The 22,366-nt window shown below is 35.5% G+C and overlaps 2 protein-coding genes across 3 annotated transcripts; one reads left to right on the top strand and one right to left on the bottom strand.

The window, feature by feature from the left end:
- Positions 1 to 935: 935 nt before the first annotated feature.
- On the bottom strand, positions 936 to 19,597 carry LOC105058488 (uncharacterized). 2 transcript variants are annotated; one of them, XM_010941438.4, is made up of 5 exons: positions 19,350 to 19,596; positions 16,588 to 16,665; positions 16,280 to 16,355; positions 7,666 to 7,739; positions 936 to 1,383 (listed from the first exon to the last, which is right to left on the bottom strand). In XM_010941438.4, exons 1-5 carry the CDS (start codon positions 19,446 to 19,448, stop codon positions 1,312 to 1,314), a joined length of 399 nt encoding a protein of 132 aa, XP_010939740.1. In that variant the 5' UTR covers positions 19,449 to 19,596; the 3' UTR covers positions 936 to 1,311. The 2 variants fall into 2 exon arrangements, with proteins under 2 accessions (XP_010939740.1, XP_073105593.1); XM_073249492.1 differs by lacking the exon at positions 936 to 1,383 and adding an exon at positions 5,571 to 5,763 and having other exon boundaries at positions 19,350 to 19,597.
- LOC140854089 (uncharacterized) lies at positions 12,111 to 13,426 on the top strand. Its single transcript, XM_073249515.1, has 2 exons — positions 12,111 to 12,131; positions 12,279 to 13,426. Exons 1-2 carry the CDS (start codon positions 12,111 to 12,113, stop codon positions 13,074 to 13,076), a joined length of 819 nt encoding a protein of 272 aa, XP_073105616.1. The 3' UTR covers positions 13,077 to 13,426.
- Positions 19,598 to 22,366: the final 2,769 nt, after the last annotated feature.

The following is a 22,366-nucleotide window of genomic DNA, read 5'->3' as shown; positions in this document are numbered from 1 at the left end:
TCCATAATTTTATAAGTAATAACATTTCCTCTGTAATCATATTACTATAGCAATATTACCTATGTAATGCACCAAATACTACTTAGGATATACGAGAAAAAAGAGAGACAATCATCTAGATAGACTTGAGCTTAGACATCAAAATATGTGCTTTTATGTATCTTGATATGTGATCAAGTTTAATCTGCATCAAGTGAGTTATCCGTGATGTTGAGCGAAGTCATCTAACTAGACTATAAGCTTGTTCACATCTCACAAAATAAAGAGTGAAGATATGCTACCTTTAATGTTTGGCGGTGCCAAAAAATCCAGCCCAGGTTTGAGAAATGCTTCTTTGATTATGTTTCTTTTATTCTTAATCAAAAATGTCCCATCCATCTACCAGGAAAGTCTGCTCTACGAATTATGTTCCCTTAATATTTTTTTTCTTTGCAGAGAAACGTTTCCATCTGATAGTAAGCATGTAGTGGGGACACCTTAGATCTCCATTTGGATTTATTTCCTCCACCATTTACTCTTATCCATCATTTTTCTGTCTGAAATCTCATAAATCATTATAAAAATAGATGAACCATTGTAAATTTAAGTGGAGATTTTAGTTGAACAAAATTAATTAAAAATCTGTCTAAAAAAAGGTAAAGGAAAAAAGAAGAAACAACTCACAAAAAATTAGAATAAAGAAAGAAAAACGAATAGAAAAAAGTGAACATTTTTTATTTTTGTGGAGCTTAAGTGACACCCATTTGCTTCCATAGAGCACTAAGCGTGGCAGCACGGAAGCCATCAAGGCTTCGACATAGTGTCACTCTCTACCCCCCTAGTTCTTCGGAGTCTAAACCACTTCAATTAGCAGGCAGTCTTACACATGGGATCTCATGACACTGGAAGAAAGCAAACTCAGACCATTTGGAGGACCCATGCAATGAAGACAGGAGTATCCAAGTGCAAGGAGAACCTGGGGCACAAGCCTTCATATACAGAGTCATCAGAGACCACATAACATCGTAAGTAGCTTTACACGAATCGCACTCCAGCAATGTTCAAAAAGAAAAGAAAAGAAAAAAAAAAAAAAAGATTGGGGCTGCTTCTGGCATTTACCTACCAGCAAAGAAAAGTCAAGGACAGTGAAAAATGCACCAGGTCACCTTCAATCTTGCAATTCATCAAATAGCTCTTTTACGCCTTACCAAAAGAAAAAAAAAAAAAAAAAAAAGCTCTTTTACGCGCACATTTCACATTACATCAGAGAACTCCTCCAATGTAGGCTATTGGCTTCAGAAATTCTTAAAGAAATCACCACTTGCTGCTAGTTTACCATATAGGATATCTGACACCAAGGCCATTGCATGTCAATATCAAGCCCTTGTTTCGATTGAGATAATCCTGAAATCAAATTTTTCATAGTCAAGAATGACAAATGTTATCAGAACAACATAACATTGTTATGAGCGGCACATACCAACCTTACATCCACCGGAACTATTTGCAGCATTATGGCAAAATCAAAGCTAGAAGAAACTAAGATAGGATTCCAAACAGAAACAGATGAACAAATAATATAGTGCACAAAAATAATAATAACAAAAAAGGAATTTGTGTTTTTTAAAACTCTTCCCTTGTAATAATAGCAGTTGCAATCTAACTTACTATTCGAGAATTAACCTACCAAACTAACTTTTTAATATCTAAATGTTATTTTTTTTAATAAAAAAAAAACTTGGTAGATCGGAAGGAATGGTTTACTGCCCCTGGTGTCTACCTTATGTGCTTGCAGCTCGGTAATCACAGTTTTCACATGATAGTGGCTAACAAATAATTTATGCATCTCTAAAATCAAATTGGAACCCCCCCACAGTGAACAATATTCACAATGCTCAATCTTTTCCCTCTAATAGTACACCAGCCCACAATGCAGCCAGCAAGCTGCTAAAGAACGATTTGGAGAAGCTACAACTATATTAGAGAAGCAGCCAGTGATCAGCCAGATGCTTAGAACACATAAAGCCTAGATAATTTCAGCTTTGGCCATGGGCATTTATCTGGATGCATAACCCTGCATCACATTCTGAACAAGAGATTCAAGACAAAAAAGCCCTTATCTAACATATATGACTCAGTTCTGTGAACCCACAGACCCGGACAAACCAATGTTGATGGCGAGTTCATAAGTTAGCTGTCCAACCACAGGTCAGCCACAATAGGGACTAGCTAACTCTCCCTTCAGTTCTCCTGTCCTCACTGTGACATCAGACTAGGTTCATTTTCCAAAAAAGAATAAGAGGGAAGGAAGAGAAGGGAAGAGTAGTCCTCTGCAGTCTACCTTAGGCACACCCTGGAGACTAAAGGATAAGCTTTTGAAATGGAAATAAGGCTTGCAACAATACATTATTCATAAGAAAAGAGAAACTAAGATTTCAATGGAACAGGAAAAACTAAGCCCTCATCCAAATAAAGATAAAAATTAATAGCCAAGGAAACATAGTATTATCAATGCTGTTATCTTAAGCATTATTATGTACAGGAGTTGAATTATATGTGAAGACAAATGTAAAATAATGATATTCTAACAAAGCCATGGATTTCTTCTTGGCCAAGATACAATTTTGTGTCGATATCAAGTACAAAACCATAGTTTGCCATACCAGTGCATACCGACTACATCATACCGTACCAATACCGAGCTGATATAAGATACCGGAGATGTACCAAATGTCGGTATGCCGAACCAGCCTCCATACCGGGTGTATTGACATAGTAATAAGATGATATTGGTACGAGGTCTGATACCAAGATGACGAACCTTGCACAAAACATTTAGATGGCTACTAAATCTTAGAATAACATCCTTTAATTAAATCTCAAATTATCAATCAAGACAATAAATCTGAGATTGTTTAATCTCTATTTCGGTTACATTGACTAGTTATAATATAGTCAGGCATCTCGTTCTCTTGGAACAAAGATCAGATGCATTTAGCCGCAGCCGATTGTTGAAGAAAAAACATTTATTAAGGTTGGCAATAGAGCACTTGGGGATGATGGCTTCACAGGCTTCAGTAAAAAGGAATCAGCGGTAAGTTTTATGGAGGTTTGATCAGGGGGCACCATTGGGGAGCACGAGTTGTATGGAGCCTTAGGAGGGTGGGAGCTTCCGAGTCTGAGGATTGGAGAGATTGGAAGGCTGCCTATGAGAAGCGTAGGTTGGATATTAATGGGCACTGGTGATGTGAAAGGACGAACCACCACAGCTGTGGTAGGACCTCAAAGCAAGGGAAGAGAAGGGGGAGCAAGAGGAACAGGAGCAAAACTTGTGGTTGGACAATGGACTCAAAGAGGAAGTGGAGAGCTACCAAACAGGGAATCATGATCTAACTAGAAAGTTAATCTAGCTTCATGGATTACACTATATTTGGCTCCAATATTCAGAATTACCAGTCATTTAAAAATATAAAAACCCGAGAATAACCAAGATCTCAGTCATTTCAGTATCTGACCACCACAAAGGCAGCCAAAGTGTCATGGCCTGGCCCAGCCCATGCAACAATCAGCCGAAGCCCAAAAAAAAAAAAAAAAAAAAGAAGAAAACAGGAGAGAAGACTCCCGAAGGGAGTCTTCTTCCTCCTCTCGCCAGCTCCCAATCGGAGTCGGAGACGAGCTCCCTCCGGCTCTATTTAAGGAGGAGATCCCTCCTCTCTTCCTTCCACCGAGGATTCTAAGCCCAGTCGGCAGCAATCGCTGGAAAATTCCCACGGAAGACCGTCCCTGTGCCCGTCCAATTGCTCGCCGGAAAAGCTTCGCCGGCGTCGGAGGTAAGCCTCCTCCCCTTCCTCTCTTCTCCCATTTCCTTCTCGTGCCGATGTGCACACTCGCCGACGACCGGAGTCGCCGGATTTTGTTGCGGAAGAACCTTTCCTTTTGCCGTTTTTCAGGCGCCGGTGGTCACCGCCGACCATCGATTTTGGCCCTCTTCTCATCGTTGGGTCGCTCCCCTCCTGCTGACGGCCGCCCCACGCCGACTGCACCGCCGGTCGGAACACCAATGAGGGGACCTCACGGTCCCCTGTTTCGGCCCAAAAGAAACCCACGGGAAAGGAAGAAGAAAAGAAGAAGGAAAAGAAAAGAAAAAGAAAAGAAAAAGAAGGAAAAGAAAAAATAAAAGAGAAGAAGAAAAAATAAAATAATAATAATATAATAATAATAAATAGAATTTTCTCCTCTCTCTTCCGTGAAGAACAAGAAAAAAAAAGAGAGAGAAAAGAAAAGAAAAGAAAAATCATTAAATTAATTAATAAATAATGATATAAATAATAAAATATGAGAAAGAGAATTTCTCTCTCTTTCCTCTCTCCTTTCAGCCTGAACTAGTATTTTCTCTCTCTAGAATTGAACTTTCTCTCTACTTTCTCTCTCTAAAATCCTCTCTAGATTATTTCTCTCTCCTAAGATTTCTAAAATTTTGAAAAGAATGATGATGAATTTAAATGATCCTCATGATGGATTTTTGATCTGTAATCGTCGGACGGTACACCGACATCCACTTTGATCAGATCAGGTATTTTTAGATTTTATTTCTCATGATTTTATTGAATTGTCTACATGATAATTTCAGCATGATTTGATCTGATCGATCGAATTTGTTGAATCATATTGTGTGAAGAATTTAAGATGAGTTTTCTCTCTCTAAAATTTTCTTTCTTGATTGATTCTCTCTCTAAAAAAGTTAGTAAATGAAAAAATTTCTTTTAATAGTCCTGATCTGATTCTAATGAAGAACCCTGATCTATGGTTGTCAGACAACGTACTGGCGCCCACCTTAATCAGACCATGAATCTTTAGATTTGATCATCCATGATTTCGATCTAGCCATGACTTGATTTGATCATGTTGATTTCACCAATCGAGATATTGGACCAATCATAATGTTGGATTGTGTCATCTGATCAATTCGAATTGTACCTCATTGATTTCTCTCTCCTCTAATTGTCTCTCTCTACTTGATTTTATGAAATCGATGAAGAAACCTCGATCCTATCACTTCGAATCCGATTTGATCTGATAGTCAAACTTTGGATCGTTTAGGTCCTAATTAGATTTTGATTAGATGAAATTAGATGATCGGACCCAATCTAAATCGTTGAAATATGATGTTCGTATTCTTTCTAATTATTGAAATTGATTCTGTATAGGATTGTGGATGTTTGATCATGGGATATCGCGATATGATCTACGAACAGAATTTTTGGAAGAAAATTTATAGAATTATATGGATTTATTGGAATGCGTTCGAGGTAAGTAATGTTTCACTTTTTCTAGATTTATCGGGAAATTATAATATATTTTTCTGACATGATTTGTGTAACGATGCATCAATTGGATGAATGGTATTTTGTTATGAAAATATTTTATTTGAAATGTTATGATGAAGCATGATTGAACATATTGATTTCATGATGCATTATATTGATTGATTTCGATACTACATGATTATATGTTTTATTATCGAAATTAGAATATGAAATATGATTTTGAAGAATTATGATATAAGAAACATTATGAATTGACAACCTGACTATGTAAAGGACCCTGCCAATGGGGGCATATACGTTGGCAATTGATTGTCCTGAGGATTTATATCGCCAGCGAGACCAGCGACATGTCGCCAGAGAAACCAGCGACAAACCGCCAGCGAGACCAGCGGTTCCAAAGGACATGGCTGCCAGATGATTCGCAGTCTACCGCAAACAGATACGCGGTATTATGACCCTGCCACAGGAAAAATATGGTCATAGCTCATGGTTGACGAAAAAAATTGAAGAACAAAAGAAATTGAAATCTGAAAAGAAACTTGAATTTTCGAAAAAGAAATGAATTTGGCATGAATTATGTTGCATAATTGAAATTGATTTCGAATTGATGAACTCTATATGCTTATTTTCTATAAATGATTATTTACTTAAATGCCTGATGAAATCTGTTGAAAAGTGATCATTGCTTACTGGGCTGTCTAGTTTATTACCTCCTATTTTTATTGTTTTTACAGATGTTGAGGAATTAAGATGATACAAGATATGAATGGAAGAGTGATCAGAAGCAGAATCTCTATATTTTTATTTTAGGTTGAAAGCCTTATTGAATTTGATGTAAGGCCTATGAATCATTGTTGAATTTATTGAGACATTAAAGAAAAAAAAATTTAGGTCGTTATGATTTGGATTTAAATTATTGTCTAATTATTCCGCTGTTGTTTTAGAATAGCATGATAAGATGCCTTGCATGCTTATAGGAAGAGTTTTCTATGAGTATACGGCGGTTGCCATGACCTTCGATTCACAATCTCGGGTCGGGGGCGTGACACAAAGTATCGAGATTTAAAAACCTCAAATAAAACTAGACTTGTTTGGATGAAGTGGACATGTATTGTTATCTAATTGAAGAATGCCTTGATGACAAAAAGAAAAATTCTCTGATGGCAATAAAGCCGGCACTATTGTGCTGTTCAGAATATCAAACAATATAAAGGGCCTAAGAAAACAAGACAAATGTAACAGAGATAAGAATGTAGAGATGGATGTGCTGAAACTAAGACAAATAAAATAAGGAAACTTTATGCTAAAGGAAGTGTAGGAGTGAAAATTGATGGACAATTGACTAAGATGCTAAAGGCATGCACAACAAAAATGTATAAGGTGGTCATAATAAGAAGATGTGCTTGAATCTTTGTTAATTTGTTGAATGGTCAAAAGAGTGGGTAAGACTTAGAGCCAACAAAAAGGAGGATTTCAGGAAAGTTTCTAGTAACATCAAAAGCAGCCTTTACTAGGAATTCGCAGATAAGGGTTCATAAAATTGACCCTTAGTGGTTGAAAAGGCTTCTAGTTATGGTTTGTCCTATATTACATACACCTTTAGCTTGAGAAATGCTAAGATAAAGTAATGAGCTTACATATATAAGTATTTGAATACTTGAGTTCTCGCATAGACCATGAACGACATATCCATAGGAACACAGCCTATTCCATTAGCCGTGCCTGGGATATAAGTCTCTTCTATTAACAGTCTCAGCCATGTCATGCTAGAATGACTAACTCTGAATATTTCATAGCAATATATGAGCAAAACAATGATAATTCAGATTCACCCTTTCCATTGATTGGAAAAAATAGGAGATTAACAGGTCTTGCAAAGAATTGTAGGTTTTAGACTAAAATGGAAACACGAAGTCCAATGCTAATGTTCTTAGAAAGATGAGATTAGTATTTTTTTTTTTTGGGTAAACAGATTGGTATGAATTTTAGTATTATCTTCAACACCTTGTTGAACCTTTGGATGGTAGAACTAGAGATGTGAATCCAATCATGATTTATAGGTCAAAGACCATGGAGGAAAAAGGAGATAATTTAGAGGCTAATTGCAAAGGACAGCATAAGAAAAGGACGGCAGGGTCTGAATTTAATCTAAAAAAGAGGAAATGGATACAGATAATTCAGAATTTGACATTGAACTTAGAATAATCATCTTATGCCAGCTTCAGCAATTTACTATAACTGTCTAAACAAACAAAAACATCCATCTATTTGAGCAAATTTACCAATGAATATTTGGAAATGATAATTGCAATCCATCAACGGATATTTAGCTAAATTTAAATGCATAAATGTTACTTACAGTGACATTGCAATCTTGAGTATACAGAACCCCCTTCTTATCATACTCTCGCCTTTTGACAGGATCGCTTAGAACTGTCACAACAGGAAAGTTCTCAGATGCAAAATTAATTATTTCAATAAAGATTAGCATGGTGGCTGTAAAAAATAATAATTAAAAAAAAAAAACTGCATAGACATTTGAAAAAAGCAACCATGAAAAAGAACATGATTGGTATCAGAAGTGGCTGCTATCCATCCTTGCATTTATTTAATTTCAAGTTAGAAAGCAAGTATTAAAAGAAAGTTAAATGATAGAAAGAGTATAGACTTTGCAAAAGATGCACTTGTAGCCAGAGTTCTAAACCATAATTCCATCGTGTTGCAATTGCATAACTGACCAAGTGCTATACATATTTTTTTTTCCCCTTTCTAGTCAAAATTTCTTATTTACAAAGAATAATAACAGGCAAGAAAAACAAAAGAGGGAAAAACCCATCCTCAGCACCAAACCCGCAAATTTCAATGATCTGATTGAAATTCCATCTTAAACACCCCCTGGAGGAAATGGGAACATATAAGACATTTCTCATGCTTGTTAAAATAAGTGTGTTACAACCCAAGAAGTCATGTAGCCTTTTGCTGATCATTAAGAATTATATATCATCGACAAAGTAACATCCAGAAACTACAGTCCTGCATCACAGAAAACTGAGAAAAAGGATACCGAAGTAAAACCAAAATGGTCAATATATGTATCACAAAATCAGAAGGATCCCCCAAATAACTTCAAGAACTACCCTAAATGACACCAAAGTATCATATGATTGAGATGAAGAGGTGAAATGAGGGTGTTTAAAGGTTTGAGGAATAGAATGAATATGAACCTTCTATTTGTCAAGAGAATGGACAAAATAACAAGGAGGGCTATCAGAATATTTTGACAGCCATTACACAGCTACAGAGTTGGTGTTACATAGGGATTCTCAACCATAAAATGTTGGAGCCCAAGGATCCAAACAAACAACCTCGGCAACTCTTTAAGCAAAATCGTCTTGAGTATATCCAGGCAATGTAGAGATCCAACTCCAATTTTCTTCACTGAATTGTCCCCCCTGCCTGTCAAAATCCAACTAGCTATTCATGATGTTCTAGCAACCCCCTCCCTCTTCTCTTAATCCTACTTTACCTTTTCCTGTTTTGGTCCGCAACCCAGAGAGAGAGAGAGAGAGAGAGAGAGATTTCTGATGCAGGAAGAATTAGGAGAAAAGCAAACTGAGGGTTTATAAAGGTTTCGAGATGCTAGGGCTGTTCTAAAGGCTCATTTGAATTTTAGATTCAGACCATCTAAATCTGAATAAAAGTAAATTTAAAAAAAAATGACATTCCAAAAGACTATAGGTAATAGATGATTAGGATCTAAGCTATGGTCTAGGATACTAGAATTCCAGGCTCCAGCGCTTGCCAGAGTTTTCTGGAAAAATCTGAGATCCGATTCTTTGGGATATGTAAAGCTCGCTCGAGTGACAAAATAAATAAATAAATAATAAGACAATATAAGAATTATGATTCATAGATTGTAATTAAGAAATGAACGATATCTTAGAATAAACCCAAAAAAAAGATAAATAAAACAAAAAAAAAAGCTAGTTACTAGAAGGAAAGAAGGGTGAGGGAATAGTGCCAAGATATTACTTTTTTTTCTAAGAAATGAACCATATCCTAGATTAAACCAAAAAAAAAAAAATAGTGACTAGAAAGAAAGAAAGGTTGCAGTAGTGCCAAGATATTATAAGAATTTTTTTTAGGAAACAAAAAAAGATAGATGTAAAAAGAAAAAGAGAGTGTTATCTTCTAGTCTTACCACCATTAATCTAGGCTATTAGGGTTGCAAGGCTCATGCTTATTCTACAGCATCAGAGAAAAGAAATAGTAGCTTCATTAGAATCCGATACATAAAGAATCAATTCCTCTCCTTTCATACACTTCTATTATTCTTTACTTCTTACATTAGTAAGAACCTTTCTACAAGAAGAAAGCAAAACTGGTCCAAAACAAGTCCAAATGGTCTGAAAACATTATAACCCAATCTATACTTAAAAATAGATACTAATTTTCTCAAAACAGGACACTAACAGCAATAATATAAATTAGCCACATAATTAACCAAAAAAATAAGAATGAAAACACAATAGTATCTATATATTGAGCCACCCAAACAAAAATTTTGAGAAAAGCATTGGATCCAAAGAATGCTTGTACATCATCATCCCACCACACAACCAATGCCCACCCAAGTCTTCATGTAACACCCGGCCTGTTGGGCCTTAAACCCAAAAGTCCAAAATAATAATAATAATAATAATAATAATAATAATAATAATAATAATAATTTGAAGAAGACTCCCTAAGGGAGTCTTCTTCCACCGCCGACGACTCCTAATCGGAGTTGGAAAAGCCGGGGAGGAGTCAAACTCCTTTCCTCCGACTCTACTTAAGGGAGGGATCCTTCCCCCTTCCTCCCACCGAGAAGTCTCGAAGCGAAACAACGAGGATCGTCGAAAATCACTTGCGAAAGTTGTCACCGTGCTCGCCGCAATTCCTCGCCGAAGAGATCATCGGAGTTCGAGGTAAGCCGCAATCTCTCTTCCTCTCTTCTCTCCCTTCCTTCCCTTACCGGTGTGCACGGTCGCCGGCGACCGGAAAAAGAGCCCCTGTTCCATCCCTTTTTTCTTGATTTTTTGGCATCGGTGGTCACCGCCGACCGCCGGCTTTGGGTTCCTCTAGGCCGCTCCGTCGACACCTCCTGCCGCCGGCCACCACCGTACCGGCTGTGGCCCTGGACGGCCGGTCAAAAGATGGGGGACCGTTCGATCCCCTGTTTTGCCAAAGAAGACCACGGGAAGGAAGAAAAAGAAAAGAAAAAGAAAAAAAAAAGAGAAAAAAAAGAGAGACTCTCTCTTCGATCTAAACCATTGCTTTCTCTCTCTAGAATTGGACTTTCTCTCTCCTCCTTTCTCTCTCAAAAATTTTCTCTCTCCTCCTTTCTCTCTCTAAGAAGACCTATGGATCCCATATCAGGACATCTTTCTCCTTCTAGGAACCTATGACCCCGAATCGATTTAGTGCCTGGGGGGTTTATCTGACTGGTCATTCAGTCAATTACTTTCTATTATTATTTAATATATGGAATAAAAATTGATCCTGATTTAATATTTTAAATAGAATTATCTGATTCATTTAAGAAAGACTAAAGATCTAGGACGATTGAGGTAAATAGATCTTACGCTCCTTATTTATTTTTAAATTTTCATGATTTTCATGTATATGATCTTTTATTGATGAAATTATATTTTTTATAAAATAAGGATCAGCATATGTGATATGAAAAAGCATGTTTTATTATGAGTATTGATTTCATGAATATGTCTTATGAAAATAGCATGGTTATGAAGTATGAATTTTATGATTTTATCACCTATATATATATATATGTTTTAAGAAAAAAATATAATGATTTCAGAGCCTCTCAGATAGCTATGAACGAATTCCTTCGAAAAAGTCGATATCCGAAGCTAGCATCTATAAAAACACAGGCCCTGCCAGTGGGTATAAAATTGGCATATGAAACATGAACTTGTCGATTAAGAACACTGGTTCTGTCACGATTATAAAGTGACCATAGCACGAATATCTGTGAGCAAGATTTGAAAACATTACATGGACGCATGACAAGAATGATTTTCAAAAAATGTTTATGAAATATTAATGATTCATGCATGCATGATTGGTTTATCACATGTTTTATTATATGTTCTATGAAATGTTTTATTTTGTATTGTCTGTTATTTTCTAAATATTGCATTATCATAAAAAACTTATGCTGGATCCGATAAGGAAGTGTAGGTTCTACTTACTGGGCTAGTGTAGCTCATATTCTTTTTGTTTTCTTTTTGTTTGTACATAGAAATAAGGTTAGGACCGGCAAAAGAAATTCAAATTTGGAGATCTGCGATGCAAGCTTGAAAATTTTGTAGATGAAGTTTAGATATATGATGATCACGAACTTATAGTAAATAATTATGGATTTTGAGATATGAATTTGTATTTGATTTTAGATTTAGATGCTCTAAACCAATATTAGTTTAATTATTTGATGAATAATGGAATTGAATCTTTTTATTTGATGAATTTTAGATGATTATGATGGATTGACTTTGTGTTATCGTGAGCTCTATCTCTCGGTAGCATGGTCATGTTATGTCCCGAATTTGGAGCGTAATATTTTATGGTATCAAAGCAATAGGTTTAATCATGGGTAAAAAGTCTAGAAATGAGTAAATAGATCTCGTTTAGCTAAATCATATTTAATTGAATAAGAATATAATAAGAATAGATAATTTTTTTTTTTAAAATTCCTGTTGCTCGTTTAAGGAAGTTAATTAATGCTAGTATTTTTAGGTGATAATGAGCAATAGAGAGAATGAAGTTTCCACGAATCCTACCCGTAGAAAGAGAGGAGCAAAAAGAACTACGAGGAGAAATGCCAACCAGTCTGCTGAGCATGCTCCTAATGCGCCAGCCACTCATGCAGATATTACTGGAGTATACCAAGTGGTGGCTTAGCTTATTCAGCAACAACAGCAGACACAAGCTGCTCCTCAACCTACACCATCTTTAAAGTCATATTATGAGAGGTTTAGAACGCTTAATCCACCACTATTTGAAGATGGTCCTGATCCTATGACTGCAGAGACATGGTTTCGAGAGATGGAGAAGATGTTTGATGCCCTGCAATATCCTGAGAACATGAAGGTCAGATTAGCCGTGCCTATGTTGAAAGAGAATGCCGAGTTTTGGTGGACCACAATAAAAGCTGCCTATGAGAATAATAATGACCAACTGACTTGGGAGGAATTCAAAGAGATATTTTATGATCAGTACTTTCCTAGGACAATTAGATTGGTAAAAGAGAATGAGTTTCTGACCTTAAAGCAAAAGGATGACATGACAGTATTGAAATATGCCAACAAATTTAACGAGCTAGGTCGCTTCTGCCCCCTGCTTATGGAGTCCGAAAGAAACAAAGCTAATAGATTTGAGCAAGGATTAAGATGTGGGATTCGATCTCGATTGTCTTCTCACCTTTTTAATAATTATAAAGATGTGTTAGAACGAGCTTTGAAAGTAGAATCAGAGATAAAAAGATCAGAACAGGAGAGGAGTAACAAAAAGAGATTGAGACTAACAGAAAATTTAAATGATCAACAGAAAAATTCTACTAATATTGCAGAGAATAATAAAGAAGCTATGATCTGTGAATATTGTGGTAAAAATCATTATAGACCTTGTCTCAAAAAGCTGGGAGCATATTTTTCATGCGGCAGAATAGGACATATGAAGCAAGATTGTCCTATTAAAAAAAAAAGATAGTACAAAGATTTCCAAGCTAGCAGATCAAAAACAATAAGAAAATGCACAAATGTCCGCTTTGCCCAACAAGATGCCAGTACAAGCAATCAAGTAGTTTCAAATACCATTCTAGTTATCCCATAGATATTCATATGCTATTTGATTATGAATTTTCTCATTCCTTTACATCTTTCGAAAAAAAATCAAAATTAAATTATCTCATTTAAAAAAAAAAAAAAGCTAGGATTCATAGAACCTGATTTAAGAGTATAGTAAAGATAGTATAAAGATTAAGATCCTTATTGGTAAAAGAGTGAGGATATATCAAATTTTGAGGACGAAATTTATTTTTAGGAGGGAAGAATGTAACACCCAACCTGTTGGGCCTTAAACCCAAAAGCCCAAAAAAAATAATAAAAAAATAAAAATTTGAAGAAGACTCCCGCAGGGAGTCTTCTTCCACCACCGATGACTCCTAATCGGAGTCGGAAAAGCCCATCGGGGAGGAGTCAAACTCCTCCCCTCTGACTCTATTTAAGGGGGGACCCTTCCCCCTTCCTCTCATCGAGAAGTCTCAAAGCGAAACAGCGAGGATCGTCGAAAATCGCTCGCAGAAGCCGTCACCATGCTCGCCGCAATTTCTCATCGGAGAGGTCATCGAAGTTCAAGATAAGCCGCAATCTCTCTTCCTCTCTTCTCTCCCTTCCTTTCCTTACCGATGTGCACGATCGTCGGCGATCGGAGTCGCCGGATTTTGCCTAGGAAGACAGCCCCTATTCCATCCCTTTTTTATTGGTTTTCCGACGCCGGTGGTCACCGCCAACCGCCGGCGGTCACCGCCGACCGCCAGCTTTGGGTTCCTCTGGACCACTCCGTCGCACCGCGGTGCCGACGGCCACCGCGGTGCCGACTGCAACCCTGGACGGCCGATCAAAAGGGGAGGACCGTTCAGTCCCCTGTTTTGCCAAAGAAGACCACAGGAAGAAGGAAGAAAAAGAAAAGAAAAAGAAAAAAAAAAGAGTGACTCTCTCTCTTCAATCTAAACCATTACTTTCTCTCTCTAGAATTGAACTTTCTCTCTCTACTTTCTCTCTCTAAAATTTTCTCTGTCCTCCTTGCTCTTTTTAAGAAGACCTATGGATCCCATATCAGGCCATTTTTTCCCTTTCTAGGAACCTATGACCCCAAATCGATTTAGTGCCTGGAGGATTTATCTGACTGGTCATTCAGTCAATCACTTCCTAATTTAATATTTTAAATAGGATTATCTGATTCATTTAAGAAAGACTAAAGATCTAGGATGATTGAGGTAAGTGGATCTTACGCTTCTTATTTTTAAATCTCCATGATTTTCATGTATATGATCTTTTATTAATGAAATCATATTTTTCATAAAATAAAGATCAGCATATGTGATATGAAAAAGCATGTTTTATTATGAGTATTAATTTCATGAATATGTTTTATGAAAATAGCATGGTTATGAAGCATGAATTTTATGATTTCGCCACCTCTATATATATATATATATATATATATATATATGTATGTATGTTTTAAGAAAAAGATATAATGATTTCAAAGGCTCTCAGATAGCTATGAACGAATCCCTTCAAGAAAATCGACATTCAGAGCTAGCATCCATAAGAACACAGGCCCTGCCAACGAGTATAAAGTTGGCATATAAAACATGAACTTGTCGATTAAGAACACTGGCCCTGTCACGGGTATAAAACAATCATAGCACGAATATCTGTAAGCAAGATTTGAAAACATGATATGGACACATGACAAGAATGATTTTCAAAACATGTTAATGAAATGTTCATGATTTATGCATGCATGATTGGTTTATCACTTATTTTATTATATGCTATATGAAATACTTTATTTTGTATTATCTGTTATTTTTTAAATATTGTATTTCATGAAAAACTTATGCTGGATCCGATAAGGAAGTGTAGGTTCTACTTACTGGGCTAGTGTAGCTCATATTCTTTTTGTTTTCTTTTTGTTTGTACAGAAGAATAAGGTTAGGACCGGCAAAAGGAATTCAGATTTGGAGATCTGCGATGCAAGCTTGAAAATTTTGTAGATGAAGTTTAGATATATGATAATCATGAACTTATAATAAATAATTATGAATTTTGAGATATAGATTTGTATTTGATTTTGAATTTAGATGCTCTGAACCAATATTATGGATTTTGAGATATAGATTTGTATTTGATTTTGAATTTAGATGCTCTGAACCAATATTGATTTAATTATTTGATAAATAATGGAATTGAATCTTTTTATTTGATGGATTTTAAATGATTATGATGGATTGGCTTCGTGTTATCGTGGGCTCCATCCCTCGGTAGCATGGCCATGTTATATCCCGAATTTGGGACGTGACACTTCAAGACTATGTAAACTTACAGCTACCATACCCTTAAGGACCTCAAAGGGAGAATATTTTTAACTGTTTAAACTTTAAAGTTAATTGCGGCAGTCAGTACCACAATCAATATTGTTAATTAGGTCTGCAAGTACCAAGGATCGTTCCTTTATCAGATAATGCCTGCTTATACAAAATCTATTCTAAAACAAAAAGCATGGATGACCAGTGACCTCCTGATCACCATATGATATCACAAGTCTAATGCCCATTCATGTAATGCTCCTAATACCAGATCCTGAACAATACATGTTCATCACATAGCTTATGTAGTAACTTTGTAAAGATAAGCAAAACAGCTTCCAGCTCTACAACTTAAAAAGTAAATAAAATTCCTCTTCATCTCAGCAATAAGATATATGGTGACCACATCATTTTTGCTTTTTACTTTTGTGGGGAAGGGAGGGAGACAAGCCCATGCTATAATTGCCTAGGGCCCAATACTTGGGGATGCATCACCCAATATTTGAACCTAGAACCTCTGATTGTTTGGCAAAGGGGCATGACCACCGGAACAAGTGCTGGTTCATTACAGCTTGAAAATTGTTATCATAAATTTTATCACATAAGCATAAGCCTGCATATTAAAGAGTGGTTGCATTTACTCACTAGGATGACAATGTGGAGAGGCACAAGAATATTATCTAGCTATGAATGATGCAAAGTGCTTAAGTTTTTCTTTTTTTTTCTTTTTCTTTTTTTTGTTTTTTGGAGAAAACATAGAAGTTAATCAAACATAGTTCCCCCCTGCACAAATTCTTTGGTGAAATGACAAACTTACCCTTGTATGCCTCATTTATCTCTTGGAATTTTGAAGTTGCAGTGTCCTCTCCTTTTTTCTTATCCGGATGCCATTTCTGTAACAAACAAAACCAATGATACAGTTTCAGCAATTTGTTGTCACCAAATATTTAAAGGTACATCAGTTTCGTGACAAACGACATTTCATGGTGTATTTATAGTTGTCTCCTGAATTGAATAACAGAGGGATCACGGAACAGACTTGGATTTAGTTAATGTTTCAGTCCAAGTTAAGAAACAAAATGCATGGTCGCAAAATGAAAGCAAACATGTGGGAAAAGCACAAACCAACGCTAAACGAATGTAGTTCGACCTAATGGTTTCTTCAGTAGCATCATAATCAACTTCCAATATTCTGTAGTAATCCTGCACATAAAGTTATGATACAATGTCAGTAGTCAGAGTTAAAAAACAAGAGGTGTTAACTTTACATGAACATCATAATGATTTTTTTTTTTTTTTTGTGTCAATATATAGATCCCGACTCCAAGATATGAAGAAAATAGCTAGGAAGCTATGAAAGCACTGAACTACATATAACAAACAGACTAAAACAATTTATTCCAAATACATCACAAAAACACAAAATCAATTATTCAAAAGAATTAGCACCTCATGGTCAAATGAAAAAAGTTCATAAATGCATATGCTTGCAACGACCTAAACTCCAATATCCAACCACAAGTATTGATATAAATATTAACGAGATGATACCTTTGGTGCAAACAAGGAAATACAGTGCGCCTAGAAAAGCATGAGATAATATTGGAGTTCATTAAAATTAATGATGTACCAAAACATATATTCTAGTACATGTAATTTAATTTGTGAATAAAACAGCATCCAAGAAGAGGCCCTATTGGGAATGTGAGAAAAGCTAAGGATGTGGTTTTTATGAAGGGACAAATGACTTTCAAAATGATCAAGATTAATACTTTGTTCAGATTGATGCTCTCCATTAATTGTATATAATGGTAGAAAAAACAGTTATATCTAGAAATGGACAAGCAATTTTAGATGCAAAAATGGGTTCATCAATCAATCTTGAGAACAAACATCAAAGAAAATGGTGCAGATCTAGTGGGAACCTACATGAGATGGAATTAGATGGTACTTGGGCCACTCATGATGTGGCTTTAGAGATAAAGATAAGACATAAAGAGAGAATTGGGAACCCACATAATATTAGAGTTAGAACCAAGAGGAGGAGGAAAAAATATAGTATATATTTTCCAAATAAATATGGCAAATAGCATAAGGGTCCCAATGCTAGAACTTTTTTGACATGACATGGAACTAATTGGCTAGGAACAAACACTTGCTTCCATACATAAGAGCTGACATACATTCAATTCATGTACACCTAGAAAGTCTAATTCCCATAGCCTCTATAGGTATGTTGCATGTATTCATTCTAGTAAATTCATCTTTATATTGCCAATGGATTTTGAACTTGTTTAGAACACGAGGTCAATCGTTCCAACCTTAATTTACTTGTATTTGTGCACTGATAAATTACATATTATTGCCAACAATTCCAACCTTAATTTTGATAAGCAATTTGTATATTTTTCTCCTTAATTTTTCATACTTTGTATATAGGCTCTACCAACGAGGCTCAAACATATACAAAAGAAAAACCTTTTTTTCACCCAAGCCTTTTCATTTTTGCCACATTATGACATCAAACTTTTGCGCCGAATTTATTTAAACTCGACCATCAGGTAAGGTTTTATTTTGATCTTGCCAATATTAAAGTGATTGATGCCAACATTTGTTAATAGCTCCAACTTCCTACCATTTTATATGGCCACATATCCCTATTTCCATACACAGAACACTCTAAATACATTTAGCTAAATCCAAAATTTGTAAATATTGATTAGAGAGGTAGACTTGGCTATACTCAAGTGGATCTCCACTTAGAACTAATCAGGTCTAGACCCGATAATGAGGATCCCACTCGATGATCCAAGTCATTGGATGCGATCTACTACTACTAAATTGCTTACACACCAAAAATCATATGATTTGGAGATTCTTAACCTATGCATCAAGAGATCAAAAAATATGTACCATTTCATGTTATTTAAATTGTCCTCTCCTTTTTCAAACCACTTGATGCATAAGATAGGAGTCTCCAAAACAGATGATTTTTTGTGTACATACAATTTAGAGGTAATAGATCACATCCGACAACTCGGATTATTGATATAGGACCCCATCATCTGATTTGGATCTGACCAAATTTGAGTGCAGATCCACTCAAATATAGCCAGGTCTATTTTCTTGATTATATTGAAAAGAACAAATAATTGAAAATCCAACTTGGAGCAATTAAGGCTTGATATCAAATGAAATGAAGGGGGATGAAACCGTGGAACTGACTGGCGCGCTGAAAGAGTTAGAAGATGTGAGTTGCAGGTTATTGAGAGTCAAATTTCCGCGAAAATGATACAAATCAGATTGCTCAAAACAAAGATAACAAAAGATATCGAAGACCTTTCCCTTCCATACGTAATTGAAAATTAAAAAGAAAGAAAGATAGCAAACATGCACAGGACCACCATTTATGAGATGGTGATTCTCATCTCAGCATGTGAATCCAACCGAAATTGTTTACAGGTGAAAACTTTATCAAGCAGTGATTCACTGGATTAATGATATTTGGCCAGTCTGAGAACAAGGATTAATAGTGCTCTCCAGTCCTCTCCCACCCCAATTCATACAGAAATCCTTACTCTAACCGAAAATTTACCGACACATCAAAGATATAAGAACTAAACTAATTATTCCATCAACCTTCAGCATTGAATTTCCACAAACATTGAATTACAAATCCAAAAACATTTAATATCGAAGCACACCCAAAAAGAAAAATTTAGCACAAACTACATTAACCAACGATAAAAAAAGAATAAAAAAGTAGAGAAAGAACCGCTTAGAGCCCAATGGAAGAAGTAATTGACAGGGAAAAGGGTTGATTTCTCGAGGGCGAAAGGAGAAATGGGAACGCACGGAGAGGGAAGGAGAGGGATGTGGTTTATTACCTTTGGCTTGGATAAGAGGGAAAGGAAATCGAAATCTATCGGAGATTCTTCTTGCTCTTCTTCGGCTTCTTCTGTGAACTCTTCCCAGTCCCACCACATTCTCCCTATATCACCGTCGTCACTTCGCCCGCCTGAGAGAGGAGAGAGCGGGATATGGATGCCCCTTTTGGTGCGAGAAGAGAAGATTCTAGAGTTGTCTCAAGCGAGAACGTGGAAAAGCCTTGGCCCCGGGACAATCGCTTGGGTGTGATACTTCTCTTATGGGTCGCCGCTTGGGCGTTTGACATCACCGTCCATTCACAAGGGTCTCTACTTTTTTTAAAAAATAGTAATAATAAAGCGGCATATAGGTCAGGACGACCCGTTCGCCAGCCCAATTCAATCCGGATGAGATCCAGTCCGATCACATTCTAATACCCGTAGATTGGGTTTGGTTCGAAAATTGACCCTATCTGAAATTAGGGCCAGTCGGGATCTTATAGGCTGTGTTTGGTACATTGTTAAGTAATTTTGAAAAATAATACGAATCACCTTCAAAATATATTATCTTTATTATATTGTTAGTAATATTGATTATTGTATAGAATATGCACAAGTAATATTGTAGTAAAATTATTGAAAAACTTGATTGACATATTTGATGGTGGAAGAAGAGGAAGGGGTGGATGGTGGTTGGAAGGGAAGAGTTGGGCAATGGATATTGTGTAATTTTTTTAGAGATAATTTTGTCCAAATTTTTTATTGACTATTGTCAAAAAAATGATAATCTGGATAGCCATTCCTCTCCAAAATTATTTGGATTGTCTTCTGAAAGATAATATAGATTGCCAAAATAATTTAAATTGCCATCCAAAAAACATACCAAATACTGTAATTCGATAGACCCACTTGAAAATACTGACAATTTAAATAGATTACCAGCTATCAAATGCAACCATAGATTTTGGACACTACCCAATTGATTGTGGCTTGTATACCATAGAAATTTAATATGAATCAAAAAAAAAAACCCAATCTGACCAAAAATCTCAAATATGAATCTCCTTCTTCTTCGTTCCAAATATCTTTCCCAATTTATTGGGTGAACTCTTATTTAACCTAGCTTCTCCCTTTTCATCTCAATAACTATATCTTCTTTCATATTTTTTCGCTTATTTATACGCATACATTCACAATTCATTATTTATTTTAGTGGATTTTCATTATAAGACCCTTAAGTATATTGGTATTTATATATATATAATTCAAGTTTAAGTCAAATGAAAACAAAAGTTTTTGAATGAAAATCAACTTTAAGTTGGTCTTTTTTAGTTTTATTTATTTTTTACACTTTTACATTTAATTATCAAATAATATATTTTAACTATTAAAGAATAATTATAACCATAAGCCTGATCTAATCACATGTCAATCCAAATCCACATATTTTACATTTGATGCAGACCATACTTGATTTCGGCTGATCCAAATAACTCGCTAAATCTAAAATCCTTTCTATAGATACAACCTGATTAGTCAACAACATAAATATGGGTCCAAAATCATGAACCATGTATAAGATCAGGTGGGTTAGGGTCAACCATGCCTCAATACTATCCAACGCATTTGCAGTCTTACTCTTAATCATCCCTTCCAATATATAATTCATTGTAGACTATGCCTGATCACTTAAATTTTTTTTTTTCATTCCTAAATATTAATAAAAATAGTTCCCAATTCTATGTCTGAATAAGTCCAGGCCATCTCTAGAAAATAAAACAAATACAATAGTATGTAGCATATTACTAATAGGATTATCATTAGCTATAACTCTGACTTTGATATTCAAATGGATCTAGATAATTTCTAAATGAAACAAATTTGCAAGCATGCAATATAATATTATTATCAATATATTGGTGTAAACAATGTTGATATTATTATTACCACGAACGATCGACTTTGTCGCCATATGTGGGTGACATGTGGGTAAATAATGTTGGGTGGTGATCAAAGATCTATTTCTTATAAATAACTAATCTATCCATCTCCAAGTTTGCTTAGTCAAACATAGAGTGCAATCAATATATATAAAACGTCAATGTTCTCGTTCTCCAATTAAGAGCTTGTTGGTTATTAGAATAAAAAAGAGTAGAAGAGGAGACGCTAATCTTGTGCTATGAAAGGTTCTATGATAAGAGGGCCCCAAGACATATATAAAAAATGAGATGGAAGGGAGTGCGATTAATGATAGAAAGATCCAGCCTTTGCTATCGATACATTTGACTTCTCTAGAATAAGAACACATGGAATAAAAATAGGTGACAGTGGATAATCATGTTGAAGGAATTTATCTTTGTTGATATGAAGTTTTTTGATATTTTTTTATATTTAAAAAAAACACGAAAATAGTTGGGATGAAGCTAAGAGGTTCTTTAGGATGCAATTAAATTTATTCATATGTTACTCCCGTATGTTTGTGCACTGCAGACATATTCCCATCGGGTGTCACACCCCTTGGTGGTGTATCCTAAGCAAATTAGGTCTCCATCTCATTCTCTCTCTCTCAGCTGGGGCCTAAAGTGCACCGTTATAGCAGCTTTGTCCATAAATATTAATGAAAGATATATGTCACACTAGTTATGGTATTCTCACTTATTAGTGTTCATGGTATTCTCAGACACTTTTCACTTTATAGCTTACAAATTTGGCATACTCTACCAACAAAATAATTCAACTAGGATATAACCACCGTGATGCATATAGTCCCATTTTTTTTCTTCTTATCTTCAATTGTTCTTGACATACAATAAAGCATTGTACAAATTATAGAATATTTTCATACCTAATTTATGTAGTATATTAAATAATAAACTTTAGAGATAAAGGATCAAAAATCTCCATCATTAATATCGATATCCATATTATAAAAAAAGAACTTTACATAGGTAACCTGATTCTTCATGAAAAAACTTTTATTATTATTATCCATATCATACATACCCGTGCTGCATGATACACATGATATAGTTTTTTCA

The sequence above is a fragment of the Elaeis guineensis genome, chromosome 15 (genome assembly GCF_000442705.2).
Source record: "Elaeis guineensis isolate ETL-2024a chromosome 15, EG11, whole genome shotgun sequence".
In the NCBI taxonomy this organism is placed as follows: domain Eukaryota; kingdom Viridiplantae; phylum Streptophyta; class Magnoliopsida; order Arecales; family Arecaceae; genus Elaeis; species Elaeis guineensis.
The sequence above is the reverse complement of the archived record's forward strand: the minus strand, read 5'-3'. Positions and strand labels throughout refer to the sequence as shown.